A 16,382-nucleotide genomic window follows, 5' to 3' on the forward strand; every position below is an offset into this window, starting at 1 on the left:
AGCACCAGAGAGAAAGATCTTTCAGTGTTTACCTTGCCTCAATAGCTTCTGAGTACTCCGAAGAAGTTTCTCAGCAAGCCTGTGTATACTCCATTATAAATCACCTGTGGTGTATAGTCTAGAAATCAGAAATAAAGCATCAGAAGCAGTGAGACAACCTGTGCGATAACCGTTTACAGCATCACATAAATTGCCATTAAACATGTTGCAGCTTAGAGAGATGAAGCAGAGCAGAGAGGAGCACAGAGAAGGGGAGGAGATTTAAATGACCAGCTTGAGGAAAAGGTAGAGTGGGGGCAATTAGAGGCAAGTGTGCTTTTGTACAGGCTGGAGCTCAGAGCAGGAGCGAACAACTGCTGCAACCTCATGCGTGTTTTTTTTGGAGCGATTTTGGACTGAATCCGATTTTTCTTTTGTTTTGTTTTTTATACACTGAATATGCTTTGTGAAAACCGGCTGCTGCTGCTGCTGCTGCTACTCCAGTCTTTTTAAGACTTTGTGCTTTGATTCAGCTGATTTTAAATGTGAATACAAAGACTTTTTTTTTTTATTATTGTCCCTGACAGTATTATTATATTGCTCCAGCACCTCCGGTTCTCCTCTGGGGCCTTATTCATTAGTAAGCACAATCATCAGGTTACACGCGGCAGGCAGCGGGGCTACGTGACTGCACTCATTCTCTGCAAAACCGGGAACGGACGACTTGGAAATTCCGGGTCAGCATTTTTCTTTTCTTTTCTCTTTTTTTTTTTTTTTTTTTTTTTTTTTTGGTTTCTTTTTCTGAGAAGTTTGGGACTTCTTGTTGGATTGTGTTTATTATTGTGCGCATCGTTCAGGAGCCGTCACCCCCTTCGTCTCCACTCGCAGACATCGCGAAATGAAACTCGGTTTTGTCATCCAGACCGCGGTGGCGCTTCATCTGCTGCTCTCACCTGCACAGGTAGGATGTTACGTTCAAGGACACTTCATACTCAGAAAAGAGGGAGAGGGACATTTGTGGTCGTTTAGAAAGCAGAAGTGGAGTTATTACGTAACTGCTTCACACTGTTGAAACCACAAAGTAACTTCTTTACAAAGTTTAACACGTTAACAGCCTCCTCTAAAGTGAAATGCTCACGAGGCTGAGTCGGCAGAAGCTTATGCATGAAGTGTTAATAATGAATTGTGCTTTGACACCTTCACACCCATTTAAATGAGCGCCGGTCTGCTCACTTCATTCATAAGATGGAACGTGACAAACTGCATCACTCCGCCTGTGTGGAGCACATGATGCAAAGTGACTCACTGTTATATTTGGCCAAGTTCACTAAGCTTATAATTACAGCTGCATTATACTTGAAAGCCCACGGTTTATTCCCTCTCCTGTATGGTGATGGGAGCCTCTTTCTGCAGTGTACGTTTCCATCAAGCAGACACTCGTCTTCAATAAATATTTAACATGTTAACATGTGGAGTTTTTAAAGCTTGCAGCAGCAGCAGAGGTAACAGATCCTGGTGAGTTAGCAGGCTGCTCGGTCTGAGCAGTCAGTCACACAAGTCAGTGTTGGCAGTGCATCAGGCCAAACTGGCAAGGAAGTTTACAATCCTTTTCAGCCCTCTTCTTGTTTTATCTCAGCAGATATCTACATGTTAATGGGCACATGCAGTGTGAATAATCACCAGAATAAAGATGAACCAGTGTGAACTTCTTTTGAAAGTTAATTTCAAGCCAGTCATATCACTGTCAGGTTGGCAGTAGTACAAAGCTGTTCTGTTCTCTGTTGCCTTGGCATTGCCTTTTAGTCTTATAATGAAAATGTGCCAGAACAGGACAGAGCCGAAACTGGAGTGAGAGCTCATTCAAAGGCCTGTGTTGTAGAAGCACTTGTAAGAGTAGGTGCCGCCGGACAGCGGGACGTGTGCCAGCTAACGCTGAGGCTCTTGAACCCATTCAGTCTCTGATTTCCTCCCTAAGGTGGCTGGAGGCTGGCAGCTATCTCTGATGGCTCTCATGTTTAATGCAAAACCAGGCCATTCCTGCGTCCATTCACTGTCACAGTTCATACACCGCTGCCGCCTGTTGAAGAGTGCAGCCGCTTCCTTTTTGTCTGGATATAGAAGCATTACACTCATTATATCAGGCTCCTCAAGGTTGGAAAAAGCTCCACGTCCCACCAGATTCTCGAGCCGGAGACTTCGCAGCTGTTGCTGAGTTGAGTGAGTGGGAGAGGCATGGGATCACCACATCTCCACTAATCCTCATAATCAGCTCATGGCCTGCTCAGTCAGAGTAGGAGTGACAAAATCCAGAGCCCGGCAGGTTAAATGGCTCCCCGCTGCCTAAAAGACTGACAGCAAATATAAACAAAACAATTCTGAGATTCGACAACCTATCTATCAGGTCAGACAGGATTTGAGCCTGTTATTTCTGGTGTTCTTCTCTAACTCTTCAGTTTATAAAGCCTATAAAGGAAAGGTTGTTCTTCTTTCCTGCTTCAGGGCAAAGACACAAACAAAGATTTCCCCTTAAATGAGTCAGAGGACTCAAATATTTCACATTTTTTGGAGACTAGCAACAGTCATGCTAGCAACTCTTTTCTGAGACTCTTCTGGTAGGTGTCTGTCCTGCCAGCTCCCACAGTTAACTGTCAGACTGGCGTACCAAAGTGGAAAAAGCAAACATTGGCCATGTGGCTGGGAATGCTATTTATAAATGTCTGTCTACAGCCATTTTCATACCCATAAATATGTGACACTAATTGATAATGATGATTTCTCATCAGTGTCACAGCTGGAGCTGTCGTCAGCGTCCTCGTGACTCATTCATGTCCGTTATGAGACGTGGGGCGGCCAAGAGAGGGTGGGGTTAACCTCACTTCTGCTTAATGATTCTGCTTTACTACCAGGGATTTACAGCATAGCTCAGTGTGTGTGTGTTTGTCTGTGTGTGTGTGTGTGTGTGTAGGAGAAATATGCTGTACTTTTATATCATAGGAAATTCACCCTTATTTAAATGTATGATAAAAAACTAAGATCGTGGGTTGCAGCAGTTCTCAGTCTTGTACCTGAAGTCTACCACTTATGTTTACTCGTGTCCCATCATCATTGGTTACATTTGTCAGTAGTTAATTACCTGGTAGTGAATGATTCCCTTCCACTAGACTACATGGCACCCCGCTACCCCTCACATCCATCTTGCAACACCTTGTGGGATGTTGGGAACCATTGGTGTGCCGTATGTTAGCAGTAACATGGCTGTTCTGTTGTGGAAATGAGCCATCACTACTGTTTAACCGTCATTTTCAAAGCTGGCAGCTACATGCATAGCACCAAGCTAGCAACTATGGCAGCCATTGGCATTAAAGTTACGTGTCAGTATAAAGATAATGCATTGAAACCTTAAACTATATTAAAAACTCCACTGGTTGCAAAAAGACGTCCGATTGTATGTAAGCTTATGAGAAAAAGACCCTACTTCTCACTTGATTTATTACCTCGGTAAACACATTTTTAATGAGTTTATGGCCTCAGTCGCTAGCTTCAAGTCTTCTTCAATACAGCATAATATTCATTTTGTAAATTATGTTTGTTATTATTATTATATTTTAGGGTGTGGCTACCTTGTGAGAGACAAGTCACCTGAAGTCAGTCAGCCTTAATGCCAAATTTGAGGCCACAAACCGACAGGTGACATCATGGTGGGTTTACACTTGATCTAAACTAGTGCTGATTACATTAAATCACAGGATGGGATTTATCAACAAACAGCCTCAAAATTGCTGATTCAACTGGTTGAATTTATATAGTCTCGATACTTGTGATTCTAAATCATTTGTGCTTTCTGTTGTGAATCCCTTGAAACTGTCAGCCAACACATATATGGCTATTGACAGCGGCTGGAAGCACCTGGGTTTCCCTTTTAGAACAATGGTGTCCTCTTGGTCACCCTGTCACTGCGGCTGTCTAATGGAGAATATGATATAACTCCCATCCACCGTTTATTTTGTTCACATTCCTCGACACATTCTCCTGTTCGGTGTGTTATTGGTACTTCCTGTGGGTATATAATCCACACACTGTGCATATACAGTGTGTGTGGGTGTGTGCGTGTGTTTAAACTACAACACTGTGTAAATCACTGCAATCCTGGCCTGCACTGCCAAAATCTTTAATACCTGTTGCTTCCTGCCCATTTGACATTTTTCCCTGCCTTTATCCACCACCAAAACAAAGCTGGGTTTGTCTGTGTGCGATACCTTGTCTTTATTGTCATAGTGATTGTGTATATAAAATGCAGGTGAAATCTTGCATCAACACAGCCAAACCCTACTGGCATTAGTCAGCATTTCCACTCGAGTGCTGGAGACGTGCGCTGCAGCACAACTGAGGATTCATCTCTAAAAAATGTTTCTGTTATATCGAGAAAATCAGTGGAGGATGAGAATTATAAGCCTCCCTGGTATGAGATTATGAAATTCTTTGTCTGTTTGAAGATTCAGCATTTTCCTTGGATATTACCATAGAAACCAAATATAGGAAAAACTACTAGCCTAATTCCTTTGACTTTGCGGTCAGATTCATCACTCCACTGGTAACGCACGTTCCTCATGTCTCTGTGCTAAAAAAGGCAGTGAGCCTCAACTTTTGCTCAGTGTGTGTGTGAGGGAGGACGTGACGTTACACAGGTGTTTCCTTTACATCACCACAAGCAGCAAAACAATACTTGAGTCTGACCATCTGTATCGCACACATGTGACTGTGTTTGTGTGTTTTTTCTTACTCTTGCTCATAACTATCCAAATGGAGATGTCACATTTTTCCAGTTAGTTTCATAAGAAAAAGTATTTCATAACATCGACAGTTAACGCCACGTGCAGGTTTCACAAGAGCAACAGTCTTTGTCCAGATGCAACTCAGTTGTCCACAATCAAACATTTAAAAGTCTCACTACTCATCTTTCTAGTTCAAATGCGGGGCCATGTCATAGTGGTGACCTGCTGACTGATAGGGCTCTTATTTGCACTGTTGTGGTATTTCTCTCTAGTTGTAATGCCCTGGCCCAAGGGAGGGTCACAATCGCATTCAGGAAATATGGATTTCTCCTTCCTCCTGTGGAGGAGGAGGAGCGGTGGCGCTCGGGGCAGCCGTCTACTCAGCAGGCTTTAATCTCCCATCTGGATGTAATTTACTGTGGTTTACACAGGGAGAACAGCGTTTACTGTAATAGAGACCACAATTACCACCGGTCAGCCTTATCTCAAGACCTGTGTCGTGTGTGTGTGTGTGTATGTGTATGTGTGTGTGTCTGTTTGTGGACAGCATGGTTTAAACAGTGGTTTGTGTGGGTTTGTGTGTCTTAAGGGGGACATTTGTGCATGCATTAATGGACTTATACTGAGGAAATGGTGTTTATCTAAATCAACATTTATATGGGCCCTTACCTCTCCCCTGTCACTTGACCGTATTTTACTGGGTTTTTTGTCAGAAGTTAGACAACTACGATTGTTAAGTATACAATTATCTTTATCTTGAGAGAAGAGTCTAAGAGGAGTAGCCTGGCAATTTGGGAAACATTTTATTTGCCATGTTGCTCAGACGTAAATGAGGGCATCGATACCACTCATATATGTGTGCATTAAGCTAGAGCCAAAAGACCGTTAGCACATGCTAGCATAAAGCAGTCTGGGCAGAGTCAGCTAATACCACTGCTAGTTGCATGATTAAGTGAGCTTGCTAGCTAACGGCAGCAAAAGTTAGCAGCAGTTAGCGGTTACCCTGTCACTATGCTGCCGCCTATTTGTTTGGAGTATGAATTTGACAGGTGGGCAATTCTTACATATTGCACCTTTAAGTTTATATTTCAAAGGGGGTGAGGTGCTAGACTATTCTTTACCCACACATAGACTTCCTTGAGTCTCGATTCTCACCAAGAAACCAGCAGTGACTCCAGGAAGTATCCTAACGTCAACATAAGAGTGGTCTTTATCTTCTCATCTAACTCTCAACAGGACAGCTGTGCAAGTCGAACTATCCCTATTTTATTTTCCTCGAAGTTAAAATGTATTTTTATGCACTGAACACATTTCACAATCATAGAGTAGCACATCTGTTTGTTTGTTTGTAGTAGTTTGTGGCTTTGACTCATACCCCTACTAAAGGTGTGTCAGTCTTCTGTGGAACTACCTCAAAGGCTCCATTGACCCAGATTACTTGGGAAATTGTTGTGGCACATTTACCACATACTCTGTTGACGTGTGTTGGTGTTTTGGCCCTGCTCTGTGATCACAAGTTCTCGCCCGACCACCCTAGAGACCCAGCTGGATACTGTCAGACCGTAATGGCACTGCTGTCATTGTAGGTTCACCCGCTGCCTGTATACAAAACAGAAACTGGCTTTCTCTTGCAGTGCCAGAGAACAGATACAGAGACCCACAGGCCCTTTTGAGAACCCTGAGAATTAATGTCGCAGTCATGGTGTTGATGATGTGGAATCTGGTTCTCGATAAAGGATGGATGAGTGGGATCAGTGAGGCAGGGAGGTAGCTCTGTTTCTCACTCGTCTAGCTGTCTCTGTGTTTGTATTCGCTTGTTCTGCTTTAGTGCTCTCTGTCCTGTGTGGTCTCTCGTTCACAGTCAGCTTTCAGTCAGACTAAAACCAGAATACAGTCCCACCCTGGCCTATATATTTTCAGCGAGTTGTAGATGCAGGTGCTTTACTGGTCTGGATTATGGCTGGGATTTTTGCCAGCTTTGCCTTTTCAGCTTTTATTTTGCCAAAAAAGCTGCCCTCTGTATACTTCCGCTAAATTACCGAACTCTTTTCAAGAGCAGATTTAGTTGACAGACATTACCAAACCACAAGCCTGCATCTCATCCGTGGTCTGTTTATCCACACTGTCACCCTCACCGAATAAGGTTACGTTTGAAAGTAGACCCTTTTGGAAAGCAATGTAAACAATGGCGTGATGCCCAATCTGACAAAGAATTGAAGAGGGGTTTTCCAAAGCTGGCCCAAATTAAACCAAGAACAGCGCCCTGCTGATTATCTTAGCTTTAAATGAGTCCAAATTTTAAGGAGTTGCCTCTCACTAATGATTCTGTTGAAAGTCTGTGCCTGTTACAAAGTAATCAGAAGGAAAGCTGTGGTCGCGGCCAACTATTTTGATAATTGATTGTTTTAGCCATTTTTCAAGCACAATTGTCAAACATTTGCTGGTTCCAGCCTCTCGAATGTCAGAGTTTGCAGCTTTCTTTGTTACTTATGATAGTTAACACACAGTCTTTGTCATTTGGACTGTTTGTTGGGCAAAAGAAGCAATTTGAAGATGTCACTTTGGGAAATTGCATTTTCCACATTTCTTTTGACATTTTATAGACCAAACAATAAATCTATTAAGTGTGAAAATAATCTGCAGAATTAATCAATAATGAAAATCGTCGGTTGCAGTCAAAGATAATGAAGGAGCCTCATTGGAAGACTATAAATCTGATAGTACAGCTGTAGTAGCATCAATTTATACCTGTTATTACTACATTCCTGTTCACGCTGTGCTTTCCAGCTAAAATGAATTAACTGCCAAAGAACTGCAGGACTGATGATGTTGATTTAACGAGTGAAAAGACAAAACAGAACAGTCATCATTTCTAAATTGATCTAAATAAACAGAACACGCCAAAACATGGCTCACTCTTACTGTCACTGTTGTGCAATTGAAAGTCCCAGATGACTTAATCCAGTTCTGCATCATCTTCAAGTCCAGTCATGTCACAAGAAGTCGTCCTATCTACTTAGGCTAAACACTGCAAAGAAACATCTGCATGTTTTATTACTTTACATCTGTAAGTCAGTTCCATTACTCTTCAGGAAGCGCACTGTGAAACATACTGGCTGGTGTCCAGATCTCTTTGGCTATTGGCCAGCGTACCTGCTGTTGAATTACCCGTCAACCCCTGCTCCCCAGCCTGACCCTCAAAGTTGAAAAATCTTATATGACCATATCGCTGCGTCCCCATCATGTTTTGTTTTTGCTCCCTACGTATGCTGCCCTTCCTCTGACAGATGGAGTTAAGCAAAGAGGTTAAAGATGACGCAGTTCAGCTGTGTGGGAGTGGAGAGTAATGAGGTCCGGAGCCTCTGTGGCCTGACAGCAGGAGCCCAGGGACACAACAGGTCCTCTGATCTGACCCAGAGGAGGGAGCAAACTCTCAGCCAGCAGCTTACAGACTTTCACTGGAGACTTCAGAAACATAGGAGACCAGTTTATAATGTGGCTTTGCAATCAAGCCTGTTGACCCCTAAATGCCCCTGTTTCTTTACTGCTGTAGCTGCTATAGTGGTTTTACAGGAGTTAGAGGGAAGATTTTAATTTAAAATAGTCAAAAAGTCACTTAAATTATCAACAGACTGTGAAGAAATGTCAAAGACTTCTATTTATTGTGCTGAAGAGATATCTACTAAAGTTAGCATGCTAACCAGCTAGCCCCAGTCCAGCCTGTTTTGCAATACCACGCTGTACCTCAAGTGGTCATAGTCTGTCTTTTGCTCTTCTTCTGCTTCCCACCTCTCTTGTCTTCTCTTCCTGCCGTGTCTTTTTCATCCCTTAAGTCAGAGACCTGGTCGGAGCCGCTGTAAATCACCTCTGTATTGTATGAACTGGCTTCTGTCTCTCTGAGGCTGTGCTCGGTCCCAGTCCAACTGGGAAGCTGTTGAACACGGTCCTTTTGCGGCAGCATTCTCCCCTTATTTGGACCCTTAAAACCTCCTCCTCCCAGTGGTCCCCAGCTCCCATGCTAGCATTGTAAACAACAATAACACTCCCTAGTGCTCCGAGTTCCCAGCCCAGTCAGAGTCAACTAATAGGACCACTTGCTGCACAGGTAACTGATAAAACTAGCTAACTAGCTACAGTTAGCACAAGTTAGTGGTTAGTCTGATGATACGCAAGCCCCTAGTTGTTTGGAGCATTGTTTTCAATGCCCCCTGCCCTGCATGTTTTAGATGTTTCCCTGCTCAAACACACCTCGCTTGGAGCAGGGAAACATTTAAAAATGCAGGACAGAGCACCCCAGGAATAAGATTGAGAAACACAGGTTGTGAGTATCACTAACTGACCTTCTATGTGAAAATCAGTCTGGTAAAACAAAAGTTGGCAAAAGGTCACTGAGAACCAGATGTACAAAGTACAAAATGTTAGATAGGAAATCAATGACAGTCTTGAAGTCATTTATGAAAGGAAAAGTGTGTATTACAGTAAAGTTCAAATATTTTTTTGGCTCTCACAATATCATATTATGAATTGAAGGCATATGGTTGCAGTTCAGAGTAATGAGCAACCTTAATGAACCAATTTGGGCATGTTTGATCTTTTCTCTTAGATCATTTGATTAAGTGACAGTAATTGTTCCTAGAAGGGCCAGTAGTCCTTCTGCATAACAACCTTGACAGAGATCAGTGAAACTTGTGTGGGTTGCCCACTTTTTTATTTACTCCAGCATTATGTAACTTGTCCACGTCTTCCTTGCTCGAGCATCCTCTCTCATATGGATTTTTTTTCCCGCAGTGGATGTTTCTGGGGAAGTTGTAATGAAATCAACCTCTGGCTGCATTTAATCAGTTTTATATGTCTTATTTCCCTCCTCATCTACTTTTAGGGTTGTTTTATTGTGCATCGCCCAACTTTTTAACGTTTAATCTACCATCCGCTGCAATATATGTTGCGGGAAATCCAGTTTACAAAATGTACCGCAGTGGAGATATTTTGATCCTGTGTGATGTTTTTAACCAGGATTGGAATGTCACATTTTAAATGATTTCACAACAGTTGTTGTGTTTTCCAAAACCCCGATGTTGCTCATACAACACAGGGGACACAAAGTATTTTATTATTAGCCAAGAGTAGAAGAATTTATAGTGAGGTCAAGTCAAGTTTGTATAGCCCTTAATCTCAGTTAGTCTTAAAGGTCTTAACACCACATTATGAAAACAATTAATGAAAATGACACACGACAAAGAGAAGAAAAAACTCCCTGAAGAAGGTCATCAGGGAATGAAGTGAAGGAAACCTTGAGAGGTCTACTTAAAGCAATCCTGCCTCTCAGATTTACTGGACAAGTTTATACACATTTGCTGATGTAAAGTGGTTCTCCCTTTCCACCAGAGGTGAATTACCTCCCAGTCACCATTAATCACCCAGTAATACTGTAAGTGCACAAAGAGGGAAGGAATGGCTACGTGAGGATCCTCATGCAGCCTTTTATAATCTGGCAGCTTCTTGCTGCCAGCTCACTCCTCTGTTCTCAACCACACGAGGTGCCAAAGATGCCTCCTCGCCATGTCAAGCCTTAACCCATGACCGAGGTCAGAAATCCTCCCCACCTCACCACATTGCTGAACGGCAACCGAGTCCAGAGCCAAGAAGCCCTTGTGATGCGGAGCAGACCTCATGAACACCCAAAGACAAGAAGAGAGAGGGCAGATCATATGCCAATTAACGCTGGAAAAGGATTTATTTGATCCGCCTGGCGTTGCTAGAGAGGATAAAAAAAAATAATCAATGCCCCAGAGAGTGGAAGTGACTTTTCACAAAAACTTAAACTGAACTGTGACTTTCCCATGCTGTGCATGTAGCAGACTCTCCTAGTGGAGCTTATATCCTGCGGTGCTGTTGTAAAGGCGACACAGTTCAGTGAGCGCCACTCTATAGAACGACTCATTTGTCAGAAGAACAGCTGTACATTTTGGCCAGACGACTTTGGGGGGGAAAAAAAACAGATCCCGCTAACACAGGGAGTACTGAACCTAAGTGGTTTTCTGGAAGCTCTTGTGTATCTATTGATATCTGTCATACATGATGTTCTGCTGCCGAGAAGACAGATCTGTCCCAAAGACACTTATCTCAGTGACAGGAACCTCTGAAATGTTTGTGAGTGTGAATGCATCATCATCATCAAAGCAGGACATTCCTCTTTAATCACATTCTTTGGAAAAAAATAGCCGAGTGTAGCTCGGTGCTGACTGATGTTATCCTTAGACTCATTTTCCCTCCTAACAGAACAGAAAGTAGAAGTATTTCGCACAAAGATTGTGGAAGAAGTAACAGTCCCTGTTGCCATCATTTGGGAAAGTCCTTCTCTGTCTGTTTGCTATTATATAACTTTTGGTCCAACGCTCGCAGTTAATCTCAGTGTCATGGTAGAAATGTCATCAGGTGTGTGAAATGTAACCCCAGTGATGAGGAGAGATTTCAGAGGCAGGTTGTCTGTCGCCAGTCCAGCTCTTCTTTTATCAAAACGTAGATTTCCCTTCCTGATATGGAGTCAACTAGAGGTTTTGTATTTTCCCAGGCGAATGAGAAATGCACTCTGTTTATCATTGAGTGATGGGAAAAACTACGGAGGGGAAACTATCAATGGGAAAATAAATAGAGAGATGAATCTTACACCACAGGAAACAGGTTTTGAACCTAAACAGTTGGGCACACAGAGGAAGAGTGATGTGATACACTGGATGAGCTGCATGTCAGAAAGACTTTTTTCACTGCCGGGTGGAAGAAGAAGGTGTGTGATCGTCTGCTTTATTTCACTGTAGTTCCCGATCTCACCACCAGAGTTGTTCCAGTTTTCAGTTTATGTTTGCTGTTATCCATCTCAACCATTTAATTTGGATACCAGCTAAAAAGATTATGGCTTTTACACTGAATTATGTAGTCAAACCACAATGATTTAATAAGTAATAGTGTCTTTTTTCCTCTTTTTTTCAGAGTCTACCCTTGTCAGAGATAAACAATACAACTGAAGGTAAGAATTTCTCCTCATTTTATTCCTGAAATCGTCTCTAAGTGTCACTCAGAACAAGTAGTTCCCCAACTATTTTGACAAGCCATGGTTTTACAGTGCTTGTGGTAAAAAAAAAAAAATATCCTGATGGAAGTCTGACGCTGAGCAAATGACTGGTGCCAGCTCTGACAAAATACCTGTGAACAGACGTGTATTCTCCTACATTGCGTTTGTCATGCACTGTTGAGAAAGATCAATTAGATAACTGTTTATGCAAGTTTCAATGAATCTGATTTGAATTAAGAGAAGAGCGGGACATGTCTGAACTAGCTGGGATTACTCAACTACGACCTTCTCCACACATATCCTCTCCCTCCCTCACATCACTGTAAATTAAGGCCACTAACAGGGAAATAAATTAAAGACTTGTCGAACTTGCAGAAGAAAATCTGACATTTAACAGAAAAGCCCAGATGAGAAGCAGACATGCAGTCAGCTCGGGGAACTGTAACTGGCCAGTGAACTGGCCCTCTGCACTGTACAACATTATAGTTCGTGGCCTCATCTCCCTACCATAGAAGCTTCCCCAGCCGTCTCCTCCCAGCCTGTCTGCCTTTATAAACGGCTGTTGTGGTGTCAGGCTCCATTCGGTGACCTCCGGGGGTCACTGCAGTCCCAGAGGTGCCTGTGGGGCAGCTCAGCTCCAGCTCCAGCAGGGTTCTGCTCATGGCCATGTTTCCAATGTTTGTTTTCTCTTCCTTCTCTGTTTGTTCGGCCATAGTGGTCCCTGTTCCTCCCCCACAGTCTGTGCAACTGGGACACTTTCACACATATACCCCCACAGGAAAGCCTACTGTACATTAAACAAACATTTTTACTGCAGAATGAAAACAGGATACAAACAGGCGTATTGCATCTGGTTTTGAGTTTCTATGGACATGGTATAAGGTTGCCATTGTTGGATTATTGAGGTACACACTGATCAGACCATTTATCCATAAGTCAGTAAATGTAAAGACGTGGTGTTAGAATATTGCTTTGGTAAAATTAAATGTCACGTCAGTAAAAGTAAATTAGACATATATTTACATGTGTGTGTATATATCACATAATCGACTAGACAACCAATCGACTATCACATCATTAGTCCACACTGTGGTTTTCTTTCATCTGTGGTTTAGCAAGTGACATCAGTGGGCATCAGCTATTAAGATATTTTGAGATGGCCTTCTAGCGACCAAAGGTTGATGTCACTTTGGTTGTTGAACATACATTTCTTTGAACAATCATTTTCTACATTATGCAATATTAAATAAACAGAATTTTATTTTACTATATTATAAAAACATTTATTTTACTATATTATATTAGTATTTCCAGGTCAGACAAGAATGGTGGGGGTTTAGTCCACTCAGATCGTGACTCATTTGGCCTCTCAGAGCGTACTGAGGACACTCACCTACCCCCGCCTGTATTATTTTACCCTCCACTGGTTGTCTTTGGGACATTTTTGAGGAGAATTGCGATTAATTGACTAGTTGACTACATTACTACTGTCTTGAATACATGAAGGGCATACTGTGAAAGTAAGCAAAAACAACAGAGAGGTGGACAGATAATAAAGTGGCTCTGTAGATATACAGTACCATTACCTGAGCAAGATTCCTCATAAGAAGCACAAGGTGACTGTTTTTTTTGTGCAAAGTGGTCCACAATCATCTTCCTACTTTCGTCCATAGTGTTGATGTTCCAAGAGGTGTGGGGTCGCAGCTTCTGCCGGACCATCGAGAAGCTGGTGGAGGTGGTGCAGGAGTACCCGACGGAGGTGGAGCACATCTACAGCCCCTCCTGTGTGCCGCTGGTGAGGTGTGCAGGTTGCTGTGGCGACGAAAACCTGGAGTGTCATCCCACCCAAACCACAAACGTCACCATGCAGGTACAGGACATGGACAGTGTGCAGAGAAATTGTCAAATTTGTCTGATCCTTTACTGTGTGTACTATGATTGAAGTCTATTGAACGTCTTGACACACTTCGTCCCTCAGCTGTTGAAAATCAGGCCATCAGAGCCGGATAAAGAATATGTTGAGATGACGTTTGTGGAGCACCAGACATGTGAATGTAGGTAAGAAAACAAGTCATAATTTGTGACGTGAAATATTCACAAGTATGCAAATACAAACCCTGTCTCCTAGAAATGATCTTTTAACAACATAATGAAGGAAACTTTTCTAATAAATGTATATGCCAAGAAACACAATGTTCACATTGAATATTTCACCACAGAGTTCACTGACAATATATTTTGTTTTCCCACAATATCCTCTCAGAGCACCAAGAGCATGTTTAAGATTTTTCTTGGCTAGAGTAAGGCAACAAAAATATTTTGTTTACAGAGGAATAGGCTACTTTATTAGCATTTAACCAAAACCACAATCTTTTTCTATCCATACAAAACGTGCTTTTTGCTGCCTAAACCTGACCACATGACAGATGTGAGCCCCAGCCTCCTCCACATGAGTTTTGTTTAGTACAAAAATGCTTTGTCAGCCGAAACTGTTGCCAGTGAACATAATCCAGCGTTAAGTTTTGTAAGCGAAATTTCTTTTGTGATCAGAAGTTTTATTGTTTTCCCCTTCGAACAGAACAAATATATCATATGGAAAAGCAAGAGCCTTGACAGGGAACGTGGAATAGAAACAAGGTTACACAATTATATGGCTGAGCAGCAAACAACAATGGGACTGATACTGACAGAGAAATACTTAAATGACACGCAGAGGTTGCCTTTTATATGAGCGTAATTTCTAAGAGACAGGGTTGGAAAATACTTACAGTGACAATAAACTAACAAGGATTTTCTTTCTAATTTATTGAAACATTTGTTCCTCAGAATCAGGAAACCTATCGTGAAGGTCGAAAGGTAAGAACATGAACATCTTGTTGAAAATAATATTTATTTTAAATCTCAGAAAATGGACGTTCATTGGTAATTCTGTTCATGTTGTAGGAGAAGGCAAAGAGGAAAAGGAAGGAAGAGGAAGGAGAGACAAAAAACAAAAGACTGTGACAGGTGATGGCACCTTCTTGCGGCACAGACTTCACGTCTCATTATCGATTAACAGCATTAAAGATGCATTATTCTTCCGTGTGCATTTCAGGTGCCAGATCCCTCGCAGGTAACTGCAGTGGCGACCCGACCCCCTGTTGCAGTGTGGCTCACTATTTATTTCCAACCCAGCGTCAGCATCAAGAGTCTCCTATCAATACTGTGCCTGCAGCCAGAGGCTCAAACAGCTGGGATGTTTCGCTGCCACGCCCCTCCTGCTGATGGGCTCAGCGTTTGTGATGACGAGCTTCAACAGGAAGTGTGTTTTGATTGGTGGAAACACTGCTGTTACACACCTGACACGATGGACGTGCCTGGGAGCCAGTGCAATGTAGAACCAAACAGACCGATGCCTTCTCTTTTATACTAGTTAGTACTGTGTCACTTAATGTAATTTGGTCATTTCTTTGGTATTTAAAGGTGTTTAAAGTCTATATTTATTGATACAGCTTGAATATATTTGGACCAGCAACCTTTAAAAAGTTTGCCATCATTTGTTTGGACATTTTCCAAAAAGGCCTTGACTTGTCATAGCAGTTTATGTTGGACTGAGTGTGCAGCTGCTTTGTACATGCAATAATGTAATGTCTCCCTCTAGTGTTTGTGGAAACGGTGATCAAAACTGCTTTACTGGAAAGTCCATCACTTCGTCAGCTTATTCAAATGTTCTACCAATCAGTTATGAAAGAATAGACTTGAGTTTAAAGTGTTTTACTGTCAATTAATTCCTGAATAAGAACAATATTTATAAGAAAAGTTTTATTTCCACGGATGAGTGTGTACAAATAAATAACCGATCAAACTGTCAAAAATCAAAATTGTTCTTTTATTGTTTTGGCAGGTTGGATACATTGTTAGTTATATATGTGTTATAAATGAAGTCAGAGTCATGGCTGAATACTTTCTTCACAAAAGGAGCAGTCGAAAAATGTGGATGCGCTCTGGATAACCAGGCCTGCTGCAAGAGACAGTGTTCTAATAATACATTTCAAAGCACACCAGGAGGTGCGTAGTAGGCTGCAAAGCCAATGTGACAAGCCTAGTAGGAATGGGCAGATCAATACTACAGTAATCGGCACCCTCAAGCAATACTCATTTAGTATTGATGCCTATTAAAGAGCATCAATTATAGTTATTGTTTTCTTATCTTATCGTGACTAAGGGTTGTCACAGTCCTAAAAGCATTTCTCTGCTTTGTGCTGTTAAACAGTGCATATTTGTGTCCGCCTCGATGACACAAGACTCTACCATAAGCCCCACACCACAGGTGTCTTCCTTTGTCTGTTTTTGTAAACACTGCATTAAGGAAGGGATCAATTGAAGTAGGTTATGTAAAAGGATGTTCTTTTGTCATTTTTGTTTTCATGTACTACACGAAGAAAATCTATGAAAATGTAAAAAGTAACATTTCTACTGTGTTAGTATTTTTATTTCAGTTAAATATTTATTTTTTAATTAAATTGTTATGGTTGTCAGCTTGTCTTGTGTGATTTATTTTATGTAAGACTGTAGACTGTGTT

General features: G+C 41.9%; 1 protein-coding gene across 1 annotated transcript; it reads left to right on the forward strand.

The window, feature by feature from the left end:
* Positions 1–338: 338 nt before the first annotated feature.
* Positions 339–16,337, forward strand: pgfb (placental growth factor b). The gene is made up of 7 exons (XM_084380984.1): positions 339–940; positions 11,739–11,775; positions 13,494–13,690; positions 13,799–13,878; positions 14,647–14,676; positions 14,764–14,826; positions 14,915–16,337. Exons 1-7 carry the CDS (start codon positions 878–880, stop codon positions 14,934–14,936), a joined length of 492 nt encoding a protein of 163 aa, XP_084237110.1. The 5' UTR covers positions 339–877; the 3' UTR covers positions 14,937–16,337.
* Positions 16,338–16,382: the final 45 nt, after the last annotated feature.

Source organism: Pagrus pagrus, assembly GCF_965226575.1.
Source record: "Pagrus pagrus genome assembly, chromosome: 18".
Classification (NCBI taxonomy): Eukaryota; Metazoa; Chordata; class Actinopteri; order Spariformes; family Sparidae; genus Pagrus; species Pagrus pagrus.